The 20958-nt window shown below is 38.1% G+C and overlaps 2 protein-coding genes across 3 annotated transcripts in view; one reads left to right on the top strand and one right to left on the bottom strand.

Annotated features, from left to right (window-relative positions):
• Nucleotides 1-3540: 3540 nt before the first annotated feature.
• On the top strand, nt 3541-5645 carry LOC122087160 (polyubiquitin). 2 transcript variants are annotated; one of them, XM_042656181.1, is made up of 2 exons: nt 3541-3612; nt 4054-5645. In XM_042656181.1, the coding sequence occupies exon 2, from the start codon at nt 4054-4056 to the stop codon at nt 5425-5427; it is 1374 nt and encodes a 457-aa protein (XP_042512115.1). In that variant the 5' UTR covers nt 3541-3612; the 3' UTR covers nt 5428-5645. The 2 variants fall into 2 exon arrangements, with proteins under 2 accessions (XP_042512115.1, XP_042512116.1); XM_042656182.1 differs by having other exon boundaries at nt 3577-3718.
• Nucleotides 5646-7978: 2333 nt separating this feature from the next.
• The window catches only part of LOC122087159 (serine/threonine-protein kinase TOUSLED-like), a 23865-nt gene continuing 10885 nt past the window's right edge, over nt 7979-20958 (bottom strand). The window contains exons 8-16 of the mRNA XM_042656180.1: nt 20803-20869; nt 19721-19787; nt 19437-19534; nt 19117-19296; nt 18665-18875; nt 18220-18484; nt 9002-9056; nt 8711-8872; nt 7979-8405 (exon numbers count right to left, since the gene is read on the bottom strand). Of these exons, the coding sequence (XP_042512114.1) occupies nt 8310-8405; nt 8711-8872; nt 9002-9056; nt 18220-18484; nt 18665-18875; nt 19117-19296; nt 19437-19534; nt 19721-19787; nt 20803-20869 (1201 nt within the window). The 3' untranslated portion in view covers nt 7979-8309. The remainder of the gene's footprint in view (nt 8406-8710; nt 8873-9001; nt 9057-18219; nt 18485-18664; nt 18876-19116; nt 19297-19436; nt 19535-19720; nt 19788-20802; nt 20870-20958) is intronic.

Below are 20958 nucleotides of genomic sequence, written 5' to 3'. Positions count from 1 at the left end.
TGAGTGATCAAGTAGTTTCGACTCAAGTAGTGGCTTCTCTCACATCAGAAGCAAAACCGTCTCTTCCTTTCCAAAATCAACTTATCAAAGTTTGACATTTCTAGGATAACAGAGAATCATTCAGGGAGAGAGCAAGACATCAGATCGGAAACCTTAAAGCCTTTTCCACTTACGAATGAAGAAAGTATCATCTCTGTCCTCTCCGTCGACTTATTAGGGTTTCTCACATTTAAAAATCCTGATAACACATCACATCCTCACACAGATCACAGTTGGTAGAGGGCGATTTGCAGATTAGGGCTTGGAAAGCTTGATGATGAGATGGAAAGAGGATTTCCCTCTTTTCCTAATTCTAAGTGAAGGGTATTTCGGTCTCTTCATTTTGTTCTGCGGGTATTTTTGGTATCAAAAATGTGACCTCACCATATAACATATTCAAACTCACGGCTACTAACAGATTTGACTCAAATGTAAAAATCTTTCATACTGCAAGGGAGGAGGTATAAATAGCTCAAATCCTTGGACCCAAACATAATTTCGACAAACTACAACGGAAGGGGATGTAATTTTTCCAAGATTAAAATTTTCTTTGTCTCACTTAGTACGATTTTAAATTAATCACACAATCATAATAAGAAAAGTCAAGATCTTATTTTTAAAATTATTTTATTTCCTTTTACTTATAAACAAAGCTTGAGTGGTTTGTCTTGTTAAGCAATATGGAACATAAAAGTATTTGATTTTTCCCAATTTTTTTATTTTACTTAGACAAATAAATTGCTGGGACCATCAAGAAGCAGTTTCCTTTATCCGTTATCAAGATAATCTCTCATCGATTGTAGATGACTCAACCTTCTAGTATAAGAGTCATAATACACCACCCTATATTGAACCAATTGATTTTAAGATGAAAGCCTTTTAACACATGTGATGGAGGGCATAAGATAAGGATCAAATTTAAGATATACAGTGACATTTTCAATTCCTCGCATAGTAGGGGGAGAGCAAGTGGATGAAAACTTCTCCGAACATCTAATATGATTATGCGGTTTTCTTGCAAGACTAACAATTGTCATGTTTAATTAGGCCAAATCACACTTTCAATTAGCCATTGAAAGGGAAATGTCTTGACATGGTGGATCATACCGTGAACGTGAAGGTGAAGGCATGGAGATGGAGGAGCCTTTCCATCCAGTTCTTAGCTTGACCAAAGGTGGACAAACCATAGAAAAAAAAAAAATCTATGCATCAGGCCTTATGTCCACCCAACTCATAAATCAAGTTTCATTCATATTAAAAAAAAAACAAAGGTTATACGTTGCATATGTTTAGTTTCATTTTCCAAGTATCTTAATTTTTTATCTAATTCTTCTTTTGTTGACAATTCAATCATGGACATAAATTGGATCTATGTCAAAAAGCAAGAGCATATTAATTTAGTATGACCATTTCTTTAAGCGGTGGATAACAAAGGTTTCTGCACGAGATGTGACTAATTCAAACCATAACGTCTCCATCCCACGATCTAAATAACCATTTCATATGTCAAAAACAACAATACTTTGATCAAGTACATAACATACATTCCTACCACAAAAGCATGTAAAACCATTTTCTACCCAAGAGGTAGTTTTTGATTGGTAGAACACCCAAGAGGTACGATTGGCAAGGACCAATCCCTCATAATTAAGAGATTATGAAAATTCAACTCTCCTTGGTTCTACCCATAAAAAATAAAAAACTATTTTTCTATTGTTCATACTTTCAAATGTGCTAGGAATCTCCATCTCCCACTCTCAAATATTATCCTGGTGAAGGTTTCCTACAAAGATAGTAGAATCTACACAATACACCCTGAGTGGTTGGAACATGGTACTATCCATATATGATTCACATTGAGGCCCACATGGTCGAATAGGAGAGAGAATATCAATATGAATCCCTCTATTTTTTTTTTTTTTTCCTACAACCTTCCTTAGATTGAAGGGTATCAACTTTGAGCCCACATCGGTAGGCCCGATCGAGCCCGATATGATTACGACCTGATTTGGATTGGCCCATTTAATAAACATGTCGAACTCAAGCCTGACACATTAACTAAATTGGAGTTCACAAAGCAAGTAGCTTGCCTGTTGGGCGCCCGACCAAACTGACACATTTATATGCACGGTTTGAACAGACTCGTTGTAGCCCGACCTAGCCCGACCCCCTTTAATACTACATAAAATTCTTATTTTGCCACTACTAGTAAGGAACAAATTAAGCTTTCTTCCTCTTTGTTTTGTAATATGATTTAATTTAATAAAGCTTTAATTTGTAAGTTGTAAACGTCATAATGTCTTATTTTTCTTTATAAGAAGAACCATAATTTCATATCATTTTTCTTTTTTATTAAAGATTTTCCTCATATATTTTTTGGCATTCAACCAACTTAAGAAAATAATTTTATGGTAGGCACGTTTAAAGTCCGTTTAGACTTAAATAAGTCTGTAACCCGGTTAAGGCCCGATTTAGACCTATTTAAGGAAGCCCGATTAAAGCCCGACACCGATCGACCCAATTATAAAAGTACCATGCCCCTCAAAGCTAGGCCCGTTTACTTAAATGGGTGTTCACGGTGTAAGGCTTGCAAGTGGTCAAGCCCGATTAAGTCCGACCGAGATTGACCCAGCTCGACTAGACCAATTGACACCCCTACTTGGACTTACACTAGAGCTTAAGTTCCTATTTACCTGCCAATGAGCTTAAAAGTTCATATGTACAAGGGCAGCTTAGTAATTTTCTTCCCCACTATATAGTTAGCATAAAACTCAAATAACATTCAAGAATTCGAGATTATGAGGATGCAAGTAATACTACATGGTTTTATCTTATCAAAGAAAAAAGAAAAAAATCATGGTTTTAGTACATGGTATCAAAATCGATATCAACTGTTTTTTAAAATGTTAGGATATCATAATGGATTGGTATTGGATTGTTCGTATCAGACTGAAATACCTTTGTTTGATCATTTTGCCTTTTTTTTTTTTTTTTACCCATAATTTAACCGATATAGTATTGACCAAATATAAGGATCGGAGACTTGCCAAACCGTATCGGCCGATCCAATACCACGAATAGTGCAATGTAACAGGGTTCTTCTCTCCCAGATGAACTTGTAACGTCACAAACATTATTGATCGAAGAGATTTTTTTTTTGATAAATCGAAGAGACTACTATGTAACGGTAAGTTTTTCTAACGGCGTTTGGAACCTTCTAGAGTTTCAGGTCTTTTAATCCTAACGGAACGTTAATTGGGTCAACAAAACAACCCTCCCTTATCCCTAGCAATTTTTCCGTTAGAACGGCTTGATTTTATTTTATTTATTTAATTCTTTTAGGTGAATGGTAGACGGCATGATTGATACCTACTTTTCTTAGCGTGTACGTTGCGCTAAATTCTAGGTCATTCTTTACGCGTGTCCATATCTCATTGGATTTGTATTCTACGGTCAGGATGGTTTCCCCTATCTATATATTGAGGTCGCTAGACCTTGTAAATTCCATTCTTCTCAAAGATTTCTCTCTCTGTTTTCTAGGTTTTCAAGAAAGCTTACAAATCTCCTTTCAAGGTATAAGGATCAGAGAGCCTTCTTAGCCTATAGTGTCTAGTTTTTCTCTTTGGTTTGTTTGAAATCAGATCTTGGTTGTTTCTTTGTCTTCCCTGATCTATAAGAGGTAGTGTAGTGTTTGCTTCGGATCTTGATTAGTTCTTTATGAATCGCTGATCTTGGCTTCATCTTTCTCAATTTCATTCTATGGTAGTTTTTCTGGTTCAGTTTTAGATTCATCTTACCATAGTTTTGAATGTTTCTATTTGATTTGAATTCTTTCTCCCTGGATCGATAGAACGTTCAGAAAGCTCATTCGTTTTTTATCTACTTGAGTTTACAGTTTAGGTTTTAGGTTTTTGTTTTGCTTCATACGTTTAGCAGAGATTTAGAATGATTATCTGATAAGATTTCTCGGCGCTATAATTCCATCTCCTAAAATTTGTTGGTTGCTTTTTGCAGATGCAGATTTTCGTCAAGACCCTCACCGGAAAGACCATCACTCTTGAGGTCGAAAGCTCGGATACCATCGATAATGTTAAGGCCAAGATCCAGGATAAGGAGGGAATCCCCCCAGACCAGCAGCGTTTGATCTTCGCTGGAAAGCAGCTTGAAGATGGACGCACCTTGGCTGACTACAACATCCAAAAGGAGTCCACGCTCCACCTTGTCCTTAGGCTCAGGGGAGGCATGCAGATTTTCGTTAAGACTCTCACCGGTAAGACCATTACCCTCGAGGTAGAGAGCTCCGACACCATCGACAATGTCAAAGCTAAGATCCAGGACAAGGAGGGAATTCCCCCAGACCAGCAACGTTTGATCTTCGCCGGAAAGCAGCTAGAAGATGGCCGAACCCTTGCCGACTACAACATCCAGAAGGAATCGACTCTTCACCTCGTTCTCAGGCTCAGGGGTGGAATGCAAATCTTCGTCAAGACCCTTACCGGCAAGACCATTACCCTCGAGGTAGAGAGCTCCGACACAATTGATAACGTCAAGGCCAAGATCCAGGACAAGGAAGGCATTCCCCCAGACCAGCAGCGTCTGATCTTTGCCGGTAAGCAGCTAGAGGATGGCCGAACCCTCGCCGATTACAACATCCAGAAGGAGTCTACTCTCCACTTGGTGCTTAGGTTGAGGGGAGGCATGCAGATATTCGTGAAGACCCTTACCGGTAAGACCATTACCTTGGAGGTTGAGAGCTCGGACACCATTGATAACGTGAAGGCCAAGATCCAGGACAAGGAGGGTATTCCTCCCGACCAACAAAGGCTTATCTTCGCTGGCAAGCAGCTTGAGGATGGCAGGACGTTGGCAGATTACAACATCCAGAAGGAATCGACCCTTCACTTGGTGCTTCGTCTGAGGGGAGGTATGCAGATATTCGTGAAGACCTTGACGGGCAAGACCATTACCCTGGAGGTGGAGAGCTCCGATACCATTGACAACGTGAAGGCCAAAATCCAGGATAAGGAGGGGATCCCCCCGGACCAGCAGAGGCTGATCTTCGCCGGAAAGCAGCTGGAAGATGGGAGGACCCTTGCGGATTACAACATCCAGAAGGAGTCGACCCTTCATTTGGTGCTGCGTCTGCGTGGTGGAATGCAGATCTTTGTGAAGACCCTGACCGGGAAGACCATCACCCTGGAGGTGGAGAGCTCTGACACGATCGACAATGTGAAGGCGAAAATCCAGGACAAGGAGGGTATCCCTCCTGACCAGCAACGTCTCATCTTCGCTGGGAAACAACTCGAGGATGGACGTACTCTCGCCGATTACAATATTCAGAAGGAGTCGACCCTTCACCTTGTCCTTCGTCTTCGCGGTGGTTTCTGAATCCCAGGTTGCTCTGTTCTGTTAATGGTTTCTGGGGTTTCTCTTTTGTGGATGTTGATGGATGAAACTGGTTTCTCTCTTTTATTTCTTTTATGTTTTTCTTAAATGTTGTCAATAGGCGGTCGAGTAAGGACGCTCTGTAAGTACTTTGGTACGGTTTTAAGGTTCTGCGTTTATGTTTGAATTTCCTTGAATAAATAATATAGTTCTTTCCAGTATAGCTAAAGCTTGATTAGATTTATTTTTTCTTCTTTTTAGTTTGCATTTTTTTTTTTCATTCAAAGCTCTACATAAATTTAATGCACAGCTCGACCCCATCATACACCAGTAACACCACCTGAATTCCGCCTCTTCAACACATCCCGCAAGAAGCGGAGTCATCTTCTGAGCCAAACAAATCAGCTATTCGAACCACCGCTTCTGGAAATGGTTGAATGACCATTGTTACCGCCATCACCGGCAAAGACATAACTTCCACTCTCGCCGCCACTGTAAAACTCCCTTCCTTCATCCCCAATCGATAGAGGGGTGGGTGGTGCATCTTCGTCCTTTTGATATGATGGGTTAATTTTTTATTTTTTTTTAATGTGGCTTCCTGTCCAATTTCCGGTGGAAGAAGAAGGGCTAAGTGAAAGATATGAGGGAGTTTTTCAGCATTTTTCATGATTGTTTTAAGCAGATAAATTGGATAGTTAGTTACTTAGGGAGTTACGGGAGGAGTCCACATCCTGTGGAGCGAGCATCTGGATGCGCGCCTTATGGGGTTTCTGGTATTAGTTGATAACTTCTATATTCTTTTCTCTGGTCATATTAACCGGTTTTAACACTCTCCTCCAGAATGGCATTCGGTATAGAAGGAAATCGAGTTGCTTGGTGGATGCGCTAATGCACCCTTCCACTTAAATCTAACTCAAAAGTCCCCTCCCTAATCTTTGTAGTACGATATTTCCTCTTGCTTTTGCATCCGTTTTCTTATTTGAAGGAAATCGTTTTTATGTTGGATCGTGGAAATTAATAAATGACGTTCATTAAGAAAGAGGCTATAGGTTTTTTGTTTCCCTTTATTGGAATCATTTTATGGTTCCTAATAATATTAATAAAGTCCCCTCTGTATTTGATTTCTGGATTTGCCTTTTTACAAAAATTGGGTTGGCAAAAAAAATTGGAGAAACGTTGTTGAGAGGCAGGCGGCTGCTAGTTGATAACTTCTAGATTCTTTTCTCTGGTCATCATGTGGCTCTTCAGGTTAATAATATCGTGGTTTGATATGAAGTGAGATCATTACTTTTTTCAACTAAAATTAATGTTAATCTATTTATTAAAAATTATGATGTGGCTATCTGTGGCCTATGTCAGTCCTTATGTCAGCACTCCTGACCATAATGCTTTTTTCCCTAAATTCTTTGTTCCAACTTTGGACAACTCTTAATTTACTTTTGTGTTTGGAGGATGGTGCGATCATTAAAGTTACCAATTTGCAAGATGATTTGGTATAACCTTTTTGTGAAAAAAAATAATAAAAAAAAGAAATTGAAACAGATTGGCACTGGTTTCTTTTGGGATCACTTTTTTTGGTTGAGAAAGACTCCATCTCAATTTTTTGACCAAACTTACTTTCCATCTCAATGTAGTGAATCTCCTAAAACATTTTTAGTTTTTGGCTTCTCACTAAGAGAATTTCTCTCTCATCCTCACTCCTACAATGATGTAAATTCAATCATTTCATCTAAATGAATATTTTTCTCTTCCAATGAAAAAAAAAAAAGGCTCCTCTCCATCTATTTCAATTTTGAATCTCTAGTTTTAATCTTTCCAAAGTTGAGTGTTAGATGGTCTTCCATCTTGGCTATTTACTTGTTACTTTGTGTAGATGCACAGGATTAAACTTCTATTTTCTGGTTCTATAACTAATCACTATGCTTTGATGTGTTTCATTTTCCATTGGTTTTACTTTTCTATTCTTCTCCCTATATCTCAGGCTATCTTTCCTTCGGTGTAGGAGAGTGGTATGACTATTTGAAAGGCCATTATTAATTTGTTATATATATCAACTGATCAAGACTTTTAAGGTAGTAATCTTTGTTAAAAAGAATAGGAATATGACGTCTGTAGTTGATGAATTAACTAAGTGAGCAAAAGTAGAAAATGAACTTTGACTGTTACTCATTATGTCCTAATGTTTTTGTTCATGATACTGGTCCAAATAGTTTGGACCAACTAGTTCATCGGTCGGTTCGATCTAGGCCTCCAGCGGCCACAACAATTAGGAAATGACTAATAAACCTGAACCGGACAGACTTGCACACTCACCTATTTTTCTTTTTCTATTTCTTTTTTCCTTTTGATAGGTTTTCTACTTTATCCAGGGAAATGCACTCTTACCAGGTCAGAATTGAAGTAACTCCTCAATTCAATATGAGCATTAATCAAATAAGTTGACTAACTAGGTTTTGTCCTACGTGTTCTCATATTAAATTATTTACATTTTTGCCCCATCATACACTTTAAGAGGAACCATCAACCATATGGGGTTTACAGCAACATCAGAAAATGACTTCAAATGGGAACCTAAATTCCATTAGAAAAAAAAATTGAAACCCATGTACAATTTAGCAATTCATTCCAAAAAAAAAAAATGTACAGTTTAACAACAATTGAACTTCGGAAACTACAAACCAAAAACACCCAAATCCCCCTCCCCCGGGAAAAAAAAAAGTCACCCTACTGGGGGAGATAACTATAAGATGGAAAAGAAATACACTATAAAAAAATGTACAACATTTACAGATTTCCATGCAGGTATTTCAGTATTTATTACCTCCTAAAATGATTCAAGTATGTCATGTGGGTTCTGGGTCTATTATCTGAGTCATTTTTCTCCATCATTTCTTTGCATAAGAGAGATATGGATCCTGAGCAATTGTTAGAACATCAGGCCTCTCGGCTTGGCTATATGTTAAACAACGGCGTATAAGATCCTGCAAAAATTCAAAAAGATACAGATAACAAGAAATTACTAATGTCTTCTAGGAAATATCATTTTTGTTCAGGTCTAACAAGCAAGAGTAGAGCCCAAAAACTAGTGCATCGTACTGGTTGTAAGATTACTAGAAGTAGCTAACAGCAGATTGAAATTAGATGTGTAAATCATACAGAAAGAATACTCCAAATTACTCAGAATTAATCCATTTTTGAGTTGTTTAAGAATACAGGAGCTTCCAAAATGCTCGAGAAGATGTTCGCAAAAGATGGGAATCTACGAATTAAAGTTGAAGGAGCTCACCTTTGCCTCATTGGAGACAGCAGGCCGAGAAGGGAACTCCACTTTGCGTGCTTTAATTATAGTATCTTCACGAAGTATCCGCTCCTGAGTCTGGTCATGACCAAAAGGGCGTTTACCAAAGAGAATTTGGTACAACAGTACACCAGCAGACCAAACATCAACCTGTGTACCAATTAGTTGCCTTTTTAATATGGGATCTCACCCAATAACATATGAAAGAAAACCTGTCTAACTCGCAAAGAGGGCCTACAGTCCTAGGAAAGCAACAAATGCAAGACTACATCAACCTACCTTAGATGATATAAATGGTATCTTGGAGAGCTCAAAGCACTCTGGAGGCAAGTACCTGAGAGAAAAAAGCATGATCTGTGAGCTGCACCTTGGCCAAACATAAGAGAAGAAAAAATGATTCAAAGAAAGGTATTAACTAAAGTCAATACAAATTCATTTCAAAAGATTAACAAAGGCAATTCAAATTCATTTCAAAGGATAAAATAAAGGCAATACTTGAAAAGGATGAATTAATGAACAAGAAGATATATTCCTATAGTACATTGGCTGGTAATAGGGATTGCAACAGGTTATTAACATGGTGGATTCACAATACCTAACTATATTTTGATCAACCCTAACCCCACCACCCTGCACAGAACTTCAGAACTTACTAATTTAACAACAAAACCAAGGGCGGGCCCCATACGTCGATGCGAGGCAGGGCAAGGTGACTCCCTAGGGCTTTAAAATACCAAACCAGGCCCCAACCTAAGAAGGGCCATACTAAACCCTAACCACTGGGGGGGACCCAATGTAACCAGCCCTGACAAAAAAAGTGTCCCAGTGGACAGTGCCGCAGGTTCCCGCTACTGCAGGGTCTGCGAGGGGTAAATGTACACAGCCTTACCCAAAATAGCCTGTTGCAATGAGCCCAGAGAAAACAAGAAAAAGGGAAACAGATGTAGAACTAAGCCCAGATTCAAAGTTTCATATCACCCACTGCAATCAGATCTGTGCATCCGTATTTGATGCTGAATAACAGCAACGGAGGAAGAGATAATACAAAGAAATGGAGAGAAAATCTCCTTATATAAAAATAATCATCGGCGTCCCCATCAAACCATAGGATAAGAGACCATCGCGTACACCATAACAATAAAATTCTGTTACCAAAAATCACACTGGATAAAGCCAGATTTACAAAAACTAATTTGACCAATGAAAGAATTTTTAAACTTACTAAACAAGTGCCCCAATTTGTCTTGCCTAAATAGACCCTCATTGGATAACTAAATAAAGAAGAAAATCTAAATAAATAACCACCAAAACCCCAACATTACAACTCCAAAAAGAACTAATGTGTATCAACCCCTGGACTAATTAGTTGGGCTTTATATTTCTGCACATTACAACAAAGGCCACAAAGGCGCAACAAATATATAGAATGCGAGAAACTGAGATGAGGATGTTCAGATGGTTGAGTTTCAATACTAGAAAACGTGGAATCCGAATGCCAGAAATGAATGTCTGTAGGAACTTAGGGGTAGCACAGTTATGACAGTTCCATCTTATAACCAATATTTTATACACAATAGTCTCTTACACCTAATCATATTCGGAGGAACAAGTTGGTTTAACAGTTTCAAACAAGTAATTACAACTCGTACCCTCATAATAAATAAATTCCCTTACACCAATATTGTCAGTTACAAGGGAACAGACAAGATAAGTGAGGGCCAATGGAGATAGTTATGACATGCAGGTATAACAGTGACAATGGCTTCACATATAAGACCAGATTTGGTGCAAAGTTAGGACAAGGAAAAGCCAAATATAACATGTTGAAATGATGTGAAAAGACTTCTGGATTTAAGAATAAACATATGGCCAGATGAAGTGAAAAGGCATGAAAGCGTAGGAGTACCCTAGACCACAAGTAGGGTAAATACTGCAGGGCTATATAGAAAACTACTCAACCACAGTAGGATCTCCAAATAGTTCTTAAAGATGATAACAGTACGTCTGTTTCCAGGACTTGGAACCGACTTATACCCCCACAAATGACACTCAAGACAGTCCCTGCTATAGGCTATTAATATCCCACAATATCAGTCATAAACCCCACACAGAACAACAAAACAGAACAACAAATACCCTTAGCTGCAGGTCACAGAACAGGGAGAGAAAAGTATCAAACACCAGATCTCAGGTAATAAATAGATGTAAGGACAAAAATTACCATCGATCTTAGAGGACCATAACATGAAGTAAACCCCAGAAAATCAGGCTGATAAAGTGACTATCACAATCTGGAACACTTCTTGAATTAGGGCAGAATTAGGGATTCTTGTATCTCGAAGACCAGGCCTCAGATGGCCCCACAACCTTAGTCGAGTGTCCCTCAGGAAGGGTCTGAATGGCCAATGGAGCTAACAGATCTGGAAACTTAACTTCAGTCCAGAAATTCCCAGAACAGGGGTGCCACAGGACTTGGAAGAAAGTCACTGACCTCAGCAGCAGCAGCAGCAGCAGCAAGTAACTTGGATCTTCAGAAGGGTCTCTAATAGGTTTCAGACAGGCCAGATATCACTCAGAAAAGTAGAAGAATAAAAGGGAGAGAATAGAGGAATTGATAACTATAAAGGGATGGGGAATAATGGCTCTCACAGCCCAAGTATCTCACATGTAGACTCTCTCAGTTATCAGCCTCTCTTAGGACAATGCAGGGAACGCACAAAGCGGTCTTAATTCATCATAAATCGTGGGGAGGACCTCGAGGGGTCGATCACTATATAGGCATGGAGCTGCTGCCTTGCAATTGGAAAAGAGAGAGAGAGAGAGGAAAAGAAAGTCTCTTAAAAGAGATCTTCTTTGTGCAAGAAGAATTAACCCAAAAAGGAAACAAATCCACATAATCCTTTTAGAATCTCCAATCGATAGCCTTTGGAAGGGTTGCTGTCCAAGTCAAAGGAAGTCCAATCGATCTTGCTCGTCAAGGCTTAGAAGTCTTCCATTATTGCTTGCTGTCCAAGACTGAACAGCTGTTCCCATTTGGATTTGAGGTGCCCAAGTGGGATGGTCCAGTTAGAACTGGTTGGCCCTATGGCCATTAGGTTGGTCCACTAATAGAGGTGATGGACCAACCTTGGATTGATTCTTGTGGCTGCAGTACTGCTTGCCATAGAATCGATCTACATCAGAAAATAATTCTAGGGCAGGCAAGGATTACAAACCCAAAATACCCTGTTGCAGTGAGCCCAGAAAAAAAAGAGAGAATGAGAAACAAATGAAGAATTAAGCCCAGATTCGAGTTTCAGACAGACCACACAGTGAAATAAGATATGTGAATCTGTATTTGATACGAAATAACAGCAACAGAGGAAGAGATATAGAACAAAGAAAGAAGAGAAAATATGCTTACATTAAACTGATCATCAGCTTGCCCGTCAAACCTAGATAAGAGACCATCACGTACACCAAAACCATAAAGTTCTGTTACCAAAAAATCACACTATAGATATAGACAAATTTATAAAAACTAACTCATGAAAAAATTCTAAACTTAATAAACAACTGCCCCCTTTGAGTTTACTAAATAGATCCTCTAATGGCTATCTAATTACCCAAAGTAAAGTAAGACTAAATCACAAAGGACCTAATCCCAGGCAGGATCTGAAAATCTGGGCTGAAATAGGATAAAATTGAGAACTCACAAACCGTAAATCAGATGGAGCTGAAACTTGGACTACATGAAGATCCTATATGGATCAACAAACCCTCAAAAGATGAGACAATTCTGATGGTTGAATTGAAAGATATGCTATCAACATGAATTAGGAAACTTTTGACCACTCTTCAGAAACTAGTATTCTAAGCTTCGGATGATCCTCAAAATTGGAGTGAAGATCCCTTGTACGATGTATAGGTATCCTTCAAAAGACGAGCCCCATCTAGATGCACCTGAACATCCCTCAGAAAAGGGCCTAAAGCTGATCTCCTGGCTGAAAGGAGAGCTCGAATGGTACATCAAAACCGTAACAGGTTTGGCTCGATTCTGGCTCCAAGGCTGAATTCAGATCTTCAATCTTGCTAATGTGTTTGCAAGTCCAATAATGATCTTACAGCACTCAAAAATAAAGGAAAAAACAACGAAGAAAATGAATTTGATGGAGGTTGAGAAGGGTGAAAAAGAGTTAAGAAATAGGCATCTCACCCCTCAGGTTTTCGGCATCTCACCCTCTCAGGTAGCGCTATCTCAGCCATGAGTAAACACTTAAATTAATAAATTACAATCTTTTTTCTTTCATTATGATCAATGGGTTTAAATAGCCTTACATAACTTGGACATAAAAGAATAACAAAAAAGGAAACTAATGGACTAAAATAAGACTTTCTAATTTGTCTCACTTGCTAACCAAGCTTAACTAAATTAGAAACTAACAACTTAACTCAAAAAGGAAACCAGCCTAAGTCATAAAAATAGAAACTACTTGACTAACAATAAAGGAACCAAATAGGAAATTAAATCTCCTAACAAAACCTAACAAAAGGGGACTATAATAGGAGACATGGACCCAAATTACTGTTCACGTGAACAGTTACATGAATAGCATTTCGTGAACAGTATTTTCTGACTCTTAGTTTTGTCCTCTTCTTCCAGATTTGATCTGCATCACAAAGGCTGGGATTGGAATAGCCAGCAGTGATCTAGAACAGCAGGTTAATCAATAACCTTCAAATAGAGCAATATCAGCAACTTGGTCAAGGACTCAAGGGTGATCAAATCTAGTTGCAAACTCTGGTCACAAGGCCTTTTAAATGTATGGAATGGTTGCCAAAGAAGTTAATCCTACAGTTAAATTGAAAGATATCAAAAAGTTATGAAAATAGGAAGTGGCTAAAAAGAACAGAAAGAGCAACTACAGTGAATAAATAGCAAGTGTAAACAAGAGGATTTGTTGCTCAACAACACCAAAATCTTACCCAAAGAAGCTACATCTTCTAGTTTTGGCTTGTTTATGAGAAACATCTTCTATTTGCACCCTAAATTGGCCAAATCTTACCCAAAGAAGCTATGAACAAGAGGATTTATTGCTCAACAACAACAAAATCTTACCCTGCTTTTGTGATTCAATTCGCCATCAACAACAATATAGTGGTTATGATCTGGCCCGCCAATTGTTTCAATACTAGGAGTCTAGGACTCTAGGATGGGCATAAGGTGAGTCATCCACTTGTATTGTATTATTGTTTAGTCTAATATATGTGACTCTTGGTAAATCTAATATATGTGATTCAACAATGTATGATGCCTAATTCGTTAAATGGTTTATAATTTGATGTCTTTTAATTCCTAGGAGTACCAAAGATTGTGTAGAATAGCATAGAGTAGAGATTGTATACAGTGTAGACTACCAACCTAGGGTTTGAAGTCAAAGTATCATTTTGGGTTTGATTTTTAAAATATAATGTTTCCACTATGTTTAAAAGGTCTAAAATAGGTTGGATGATAAGTTTTAGGACCAAACTTGGCCATATCCACCGAAACCCATCCCGAGTTCTCCTGTAAAAAATTTTTAAAAAAAATATTATAAAAAAAAAAAAGCCAGGTTTTGCCGAGATCTTGCCCAAATCTCGATTTTGAGCAAGGGCGAAACAGAGAACTCAAACCACGTCCGCCACTTTATCTAGGCATATCTTTTATCTTACATCCGCAAAACTTGTCCTTCTTTTTCTTTTGAACTAGATCACCCATATTAGAAAATAAAGAAGTAAATCTAATTAAATAACCAACTGGACACCAGTAATTATAACTCCCAAAGAATTAATGTGTATCACTTATTACCCCCTAGACTAATTACTTGGACTATATATTTAGGTTCATTACAATAAATGCAATCAAGACAAAAAAAAAATACAAAGAATGAGAGTAGTAATACTAGAAAAGGTAGAATCCGAATTCCAGAAATGAATGTCTTTTAAAAATTAGTGCAGCACTGTTAAGACAGTTCCCTTTTATGACCACTATTTTATAGACAACAGTCTCTAATATCTAATACTATTTTGAGGAACATACTCATATAAATTCTTTTCCACCGATATTGTCAGTTATACAGTAGCAGACAAGACAAGCAAAAGTCAATGGAGATGGTCACGTCATGTACAACAATGACCGATAACTTCACACGTACGACCAGATATGTTGCAAAGTTAGGACAAGGAAAATCCAAACATTAAATGTTGAAATAGTGTGAAAAGGCTTATGGATTTAAGACAAAATATCTGCCTAGATAAAGTGAAATGGAATGAGAGCATAGGTGCACCCCACACCAGGAAACTCAAAATAGCCTGTTGCAATAAGCCCAGGAACAAAGAGATAAGAGGAAACAGTTGTAGAATTAAGCCCAGATTCAACGTTTCAGACCACCCATTGAAATCAGATCCGTGAATATGTGTTTGTTACTAAATAATAACAAAGGAGGAAGAGATACAGAACAAAAAAATGGAGAGACAATCTGCTTACATTAAAAATATTATCAGCTCGCCCAATAAACCATAAAATAAGAGACCATCTCTTACACCATAACCATAAAATTCCATGACCAAAAATAACATTAAATTCATATGGATACAGCCATTGATGTAGACTGGAGGAAAGAAAGAAGAAATGCCAGTCCAGCCAGCCATCGATATAGCAGCCCAACCCAATCAGCCCACAGTTCTGTTTAGGCTTGACAACTGGGCAGGGCATCGACCAGCCTTATTTCTCAGCATGTGTGTCTTGATTGGAGATCAGATCTTGCATGGGATTAACTTGGAAGATTGGATGCTGCTGGAAACTTCTTGGTTGCTATGGAAACATTCTGTTGTAGACTACTTTAGATGGTTTCTATTCTTGTAATTACTTAGCTAAGGAGGAATTTTGTTTAGTAGTTTCTATGTTTAGAACTTTCTATTTTCTAGATAGTAAATAGTTGCTAGTTATTCTATGGCCGCTTAATTGTAAAGGATCTCTAACTACTTGGGAGAGTTCCCTATTTGTTGTGTAACCATCAAGATATTATAAATAAAGTGAGGCTCAGCCTCTCCTGATTTTACTCTTCAAAAAAAAAAAAATATTGCATGAACAACCCTTGGAATGTGAGAAGCAGAGTTCCATGGTGGGATTCCAGGGTGGAGACAGGTGGGAAGCCTTCTCTGCAGTATCTGAGATACCTACATATCTTCTTTGCCTCCATTATCTTTTCTTCTTCTTCTCTTCTTCTCCTATAAGTTCAGATCTTACTGTATTGCAGGAACATCCTTTCAAGGCATTCATCAATTCACTATTTTTAAGACATATTAGTATCTTCTTCTGTACCATGCAGCAAGACCCTTTTTTCATGCTTGACTTCTGTCTACCTTAATTCCCTTCTCTGTTGCAGGTTCATCCAGCACTTCGGTTTCTGATTTTGCAGGATGGACGAGTGTCTCCATCAATCCGCCATCCAAGTTACTAAACCTGATTCCTGTTCCTAAATAAGTAACTGCTTTTATTCTTAGTGAACTACTACTTTCTCTGTTTCAAAACCTGATATCAGTTACAGTACCTAATTTTTTAATTCTGGTTTAGTATAGTAGTTACCAATTCCATGCCCTCTACTTTCTAATTCTATATCACTTTCTAATTTCTGCTCTTCTTTTTTTTTTTGGATGAATAAATAAATTCATTACCAAGGAGAGAAGAATATACAAAAGGGAGAAGTGGGGAGGGAAAGCTTAAGTCGACAAGGAAAAGCCAACCCAAGGGGGAGAAAATACATCAAAGCAGCATCCCAAACCAATCCAGCAGGACCAAAGGGATACAGCCAAAATTTTGGGGGGGGGGGGGGGGGGGGCAAGCAAGGGCGGGGGGAAAGAGGGGGACATCAAGAGTGGGGGATGGTATCAATCCACAAGATCTAGGAGGCAATGATATGCCTGTTCCTAAGGGAGTTAGGGATAGGGCGAGCATGAAGGGATTGAATTTATGCTAGTTGTTGTTCCTCCCTTGTTTTGATATTTGTTTCCTAAAAATCAGTTTGCTGGATCTTCTATTTTGGTGTCCGCCATTGCTATTCTAGTTGTTGTTCCTCATTGGAAAACTTGATAAATAAGTAAATATAACTAAATCACCAGCTGGACCCCAAGAATTAATGTGTATCACCCCCTTGAACAATTACTTAGGCATTATATTTTTGTCCATTACAACAAAGGCAAAATGACCTTTGAACAGCCCTGCTAGGAGGGCCTCCCTGTTGTGCCATGCTGCCAGATGATGTGGCTATCCGACCATTGGATAAAGAGGAAATGATCTTTTCATTAGCCACATGTCCAATTTCAGATCCCAGTTCAATCAAATGCACCTCATGTGTTCGCATTCATTCCCATGTATGTCCATATATGTCCATTGCTCTCTCCCACAGTCCTGATTTTCAAAGGTTTGTCCAAAAAATTTATGCCCCAACTGAATCGGGGACAGGGCCCCGTACAATAAAAACCCACAAAATAAAAAAAAGCATAACTAATACAAGACCCAAACCAAGACTTGTAGAAGCTTAACACATGCATTTGGCCTGACATTTCTTGAATTGAGTGGCTTAACTAAGATTCACCACATTGCACTTTATTTTTCCAACCCCAAGGGGGTTAGCTCAGTTGGCAAAGACCAACTCCTCACAATAAAGAGGTCAAGTGTTCAACTCTCCTTGGGGCCTACCTATAAAATAAAAATGATTCCCCACATTGGCACATTGTATCAAATGAATCAGCATAAGAATCAGTTCCTTGTTTTCTCAAATTCAGATTTCCAAATTATACCATATTTTCAGACTATTAATTATTAACATCAATGGGAGAATACTGTCATTAGATGCTCGAAAATGGTCCAGACAAAGAAGAAAGCTGGAAAGCAATACAGTCATGACAATTGTTGCCAATAATCTATATAGGTGTAAATAAGGTAAATAGGTATTTGTTTCTCAAATTCCTTTTTACAGAAAAAAGTTTCCAGTCGTGCCTCAGCCAGGAGCCTTCAGCCTCTCATGCATTTTGTTTCACATGGTTTCTCATTTGGACATAGTTTGCCAATAGGATATATGTGGAGACCCCTGGATAGGCTAAATATCAAGTATTGTGGCCTATTTCAACCACAGAGCCACCAAATATGGGCTTTATCCTTCTTCTTTTCCTTTTTTATACAATGATCCCAGTTGTTTAAACAGAGTAGACTTTTTAAGCAAAATTGAAGCATTATTCCAAGATAATGTTGGATCAGACAGAAGCTTAACCAATGATTAAATAATGGCAAAAATAACATCTACGAATTTTCTGGTGCCCATACTCCACAAATACTGCTATATGGCAGAAAAAATCAAGACCACTAGATCCCCGCTCCTCTTAGTTAATAAGAAAACTAATCAATCTCTCAATGAGATACTTCCAAGGCAATGAGCTTGTTTTCAATGTCCTGAAAATTAAGGGGAAGCACAACCTACCAATATGTACCAGCTCCCTGGGAAGTAAGTTCCACGCCCTGGGATCCAACATCATCTTCCATTATCTTGCTTAAACCAAAGTCGGTCACTTTTGCAACTCCAACCTCGTCAAACAGAACGTTCCCTGGTTTCAAATCATAATGGATAATCTTTTGTGGCCGCCTGTTCAAGTATACAAGACCTTGAAATATCTGAACTATAATAATCCTAGCTTCCCTCTCAGGCAATACAGGTGTTGCTTTAAGAACTGCATCAAGATCTTTACCTGAGGAAAATACAAGAGACTAATGAAGGTGAGAATGCCAGATTCTAAGAACCTCGTGGTTTAACTTAAGAAGCAATCGTTCAGTGCTCAATGAGAATCATTCTATATATTTCTTCGTAAGCCATATTACTACAATAGAACATAAATACCAATAAATGGATCATCAGAATGTAGATATACCGCTACAGTATTCCAAGACAGTGCAGAATGTGTTTTGATCAATCTCAAAGATATCCCAGAGTCGCACAATGTGATTATGCACCAAGCTCTTATGAATGTTGTATTCTCGAACTGCATGCCGTATGTAACTTTGCTTCTTCTCTTCACTCCATTGGGGATTCAACCCATGCAGCTTGCATGCGACATATCTGAACTCCACCAAGTCATATGCCTGCTCGAAATTTCCCACTTCAAATCACTGCAAAAGAATATATTCTCACAACTGCCTATATAGGCAAAAGAAAAACCTAGAATCTTCTCTCTTTTTGGGGTCAACACGAGGATTTCTCTCCCATCTGTTTTGGTCAAAACATCTACTACCAAATATAAAACAAACTCCTTGATGAGCTAGTATCTATCAGGGGAAAAATTCTAGGTGAGCTAGTAGAAACAATGCAGAAAAAAAATTGTACCTTGTAAACTTCACTGAATCCTCCCTTCCCAAGAAGGTTTAAGAGAGCATATCGATGATTCAGAATCTGAAAATTATTGAAACGAGACCCATCCTCATCTCTTATACGCTTCATTTCACGTATAAGCCTTCCCTTCTCAAGTTCGAAACGGTCCCTCTCACGCAATGAAGTTTCTTCCTCCTATGAAGAATTCCCCAACGTAAGTATACAGACATGATAAGATTAGAAACAAGAAAAAATAGTACAGCACATTCTCCACAATCCAACTTGATGGCATGCAAATGAGGAAAAATGGAAACCAAAAAGGACAAAAATCTTACACGTTTGATGCTTGCTAGACGGGATTTACAAATTTCATCCTGAATGAGATAATCTTCTTCTGACATCATTGTTTCAGCATCATTGCCCTCGCCCTTGTCTTCAAGACAGAATATATGTATGAAAGCAATTCAGAAGCTTTGATCAGTGCAATTAATGAAGAGATAAATCAAATTGTGGATAAGAATACATGATGCAGATCATAGGTTTGTGTCCGAAGGTAGGGAAGCTAACCTAGGATTAACTAAGAATGATACTGGTCAGATTTAGAGGGAAAAGGCCTCACCAGACTGCCGTTTCTTTAACAATTTCCGATTTCGTTCGATAGCCTCCTTAGTTTCCAATAGATGTCTCTAGACAAAGAAAATGACATAAGCAATAAAAATTAATTAATTAATTAATTAAAAAAAAATTGAGAAAAGGGGAATTACTATAGTCACAAAGGTCTGTTATTTTTCCAAATGTCACAAAGCGTCTATTCTACCACATGGACAAATGATATGTTTATTCCAACCATTGGTTTATAAAGAATATGGTTAAGATTAACCACATGTCAAATGTCAGAGTCTAATTCAATCAAATACCCCTTTTTATATTAGCACACATCTCATGTACGTCCATATAAGTGTACCAGTACTCATGACATTACCGTGCACTTTCCCAACTCTGAATAAACAGACGGTATAGATTGAAAGAAACGCAAATATGGATGACTAATATTTATCTTGTGATCTTTGGAAACAACACCTTTCATTGTTACATGGGTAAGTACCCTAGGGAAAATAAAGAGAAATATAAACACAAAATTAAATAAGATAGTAAGGAAAAGAACTTGAGCCAAACATATAAAATTAACTGAATTTATAAAATATATGCAAATTCATAAAGAAGCCAGTGATACCAAGTACCAACACAAGTGGAGAACTGTCTTTCAGCAGATAGGCTTGGGCATCTAAAACATGACACAAGTTGAAGTGACAGCGACAGATCCCAGTTTCAGAATTACTGTTATTACCAGAAGCCAGGAGTCAGGACTTGGCCTACCCCAAAGCAACCCTGTAAGCCCAAATGGATCATCAATCTATCCTCAACAGGTTTCTGTACACTGTTATCTGATTGTGAAGGCCCTCATATTATAGTTCCTCAAGAGATAAATTTTTTTTGCTTACATTATTTTCACTTTCACAGGTTAAAGTACAAAATGTAATGTATCTAACCGTATGTTCAGAAGAAAATAATGCACAACGAGCATAAATATTGAAGAAGGAAGCCACAAAGAAATAATTAATTCAAGGTAAACATAAAAAGTGAGATTGCACTACTAATTTGATAGTTATAAGAAAGAATGAACAGATGGAAAGGACATACAAGATGAGCATTGAGGTCCTTCAATACTTGCCCATCCTCCCACATCTCTGATATAACAGTTCCAGCTCTGCAGTAGAACCAAACAGCAAATCAACAATCTGGCAAAGGCAGCAAATAAGATATTTGCAGCATTATCTTCTTCCCTCCAACACCCCC

This window comes from Macadamia integrifolia, chromosome 8 (genome assembly GCF_013358625.1).
Source record: "Macadamia integrifolia cultivar HAES 741 chromosome 8, SCU_Mint_v3, whole genome shotgun sequence".
Classification (NCBI taxonomy): domain Eukaryota; kingdom Viridiplantae; phylum Streptophyta; class Magnoliopsida; order Proteales; family Proteaceae; genus Macadamia; species Macadamia integrifolia.
Note: the sequence above shows the minus strand (reverse complement) of the source record. Positions and strands in the feature narration are given on the sequence as shown.